This window comes from Quercus lobata, chromosome 10 (genome assembly GCF_001633185.2).
Source record: "Quercus lobata isolate SW786 chromosome 10, ValleyOak3.0 Primary Assembly, whole genome shotgun sequence".
Lineage (NCBI taxonomy): Eukaryota > Viridiplantae > Streptophyta > Magnoliopsida > Fagales > Fagaceae > Quercus > Quercus lobata.
The window spans coordinates 33,839,137-33,840,458 of NC_044913.1; the positions used below are offsets into that span (position 1 = coordinate 33,839,137).

General features: G+C 33.0%; 1 protein-coding gene across 1 annotated transcript in view; it reads right to left on the reverse strand.

Moving 5' to 3' along the window:
- Positions 1–370: 370 nt before the first annotated feature.
- LOC115964663 (zinc finger BED domain-containing protein RICESLEEPER 2-like) overlaps positions 371–1,322 on the reverse strand; it is a 1,453-nt gene continuing 501 nt past the window's right edge. The window contains exons 2-4 of the mRNA XM_031083927.1: positions 820–1,252; positions 498–736; positions 371–405 (exon numbers count right to left, since the gene is read on the reverse strand). Of these exons, the coding sequence (XP_030939787.1) occupies positions 371–405; positions 498–736; positions 820–1,252 (707 nt within the window). The remainder of the gene's footprint in view (positions 406–497; positions 737–819; positions 1,253–1,322) is intronic.

The window sequence follows — 1,322 nt, forward strand, 5'->3', positions numbered from 1 at the left end:
TGTTTTAACTATCAAAATCTAATGCTCTTCAATCCTCACTTTAGATCAAGAATATGAAGTAAAGAGTTTATGTGAAACACCAGGTACAAAGCAAAAAGGATTTACCCATACTCAAAGCAATTCTAGTCATGCCTACTAATTTCAAGTTTCAATTATCAAAACCATAATGTAAACAAGTCTAAAGAAAAGCATGAAATGAATTACAAATCCAAATAAAGTATTAATTGTAAACCCAACAAGAAATTGTTTAAATGAACATGAACGCAACAATAATAAAATAAAATAAAAATAGGTATGTCCATCCAATGCTATACTTCTCCAGTTTTCCCCCTCCCAATTCTATTTTGTAGCTTACACTCCAAGTCTTCACTTAATCTTCTTTCTCTGTTGCCAATTTCATCAATTCTATGAAAATAAATACAAAAAATGTTAGTAAACTAATAAACAAAGAACAATAAACTAATATACAATTTAAATATATAGTTTTAGAAAATTACCTGCTTCAACATCTTGCTCAAGACTTTCCACTTCATTCATTGCTTCCCGAAGATTGATTGGTTTAGATGGGTTTTTTAACCAATTTTGAGCACAGATAAGGGCCTCCATAGTTTTAGGAGCTAATGAACTCCTAAAAGGATCCAAAACACGACCCCCCATGCTAAAGGCTGACTCAGAAGCAATAGTAGACACAGGAATAGCTATGACATCTCGTGCTACCTCGAAAAGGATTACATATCTAGTAGAATTCACCTTCCACCAAGCCAAAATATCAAAACCCTCCCTATTTTTTTCACTAGCTTCATTAAGATATTTGTCCACATCAGTAGTGCATTCATTATCATTTCTTTAGCTATGTGTTCATCAAACTCATGTGAAGCAATCTTCCATGGATCATATGGAAAACTAGCACTTGATTCTATTGAAGAACCAACATTAGTAGCCTGCCCATTGCCACTAGTACTTGATAATTCAGTACCCTTTGCATGGTGGGCATACAAGTCATCTAAAGCATCCCTTACCAATTTTAAAGCAAACTCTGCCTTTTCTTTTGAATACCACTTATTAAACCAATATTGCAAATATTTCATCTTATATCTTGGGTCAAGAACCACGGCAATAAACATTATCAAATTCATATTTTTAATGTCTCCCCAATACTTCTCATATTTTTCCTTCATAGATTGTGCCATTTCTTTTAAGAGAGGATCACCATCAATGCCACACAATCTATGCAATTCATTTTGAATGCCCTCTAGCTCACAAAAATAAGTATTTGAAGTGACAAATAAAGAACCAGAAAAACGTAGAGTTATCTCATAAAA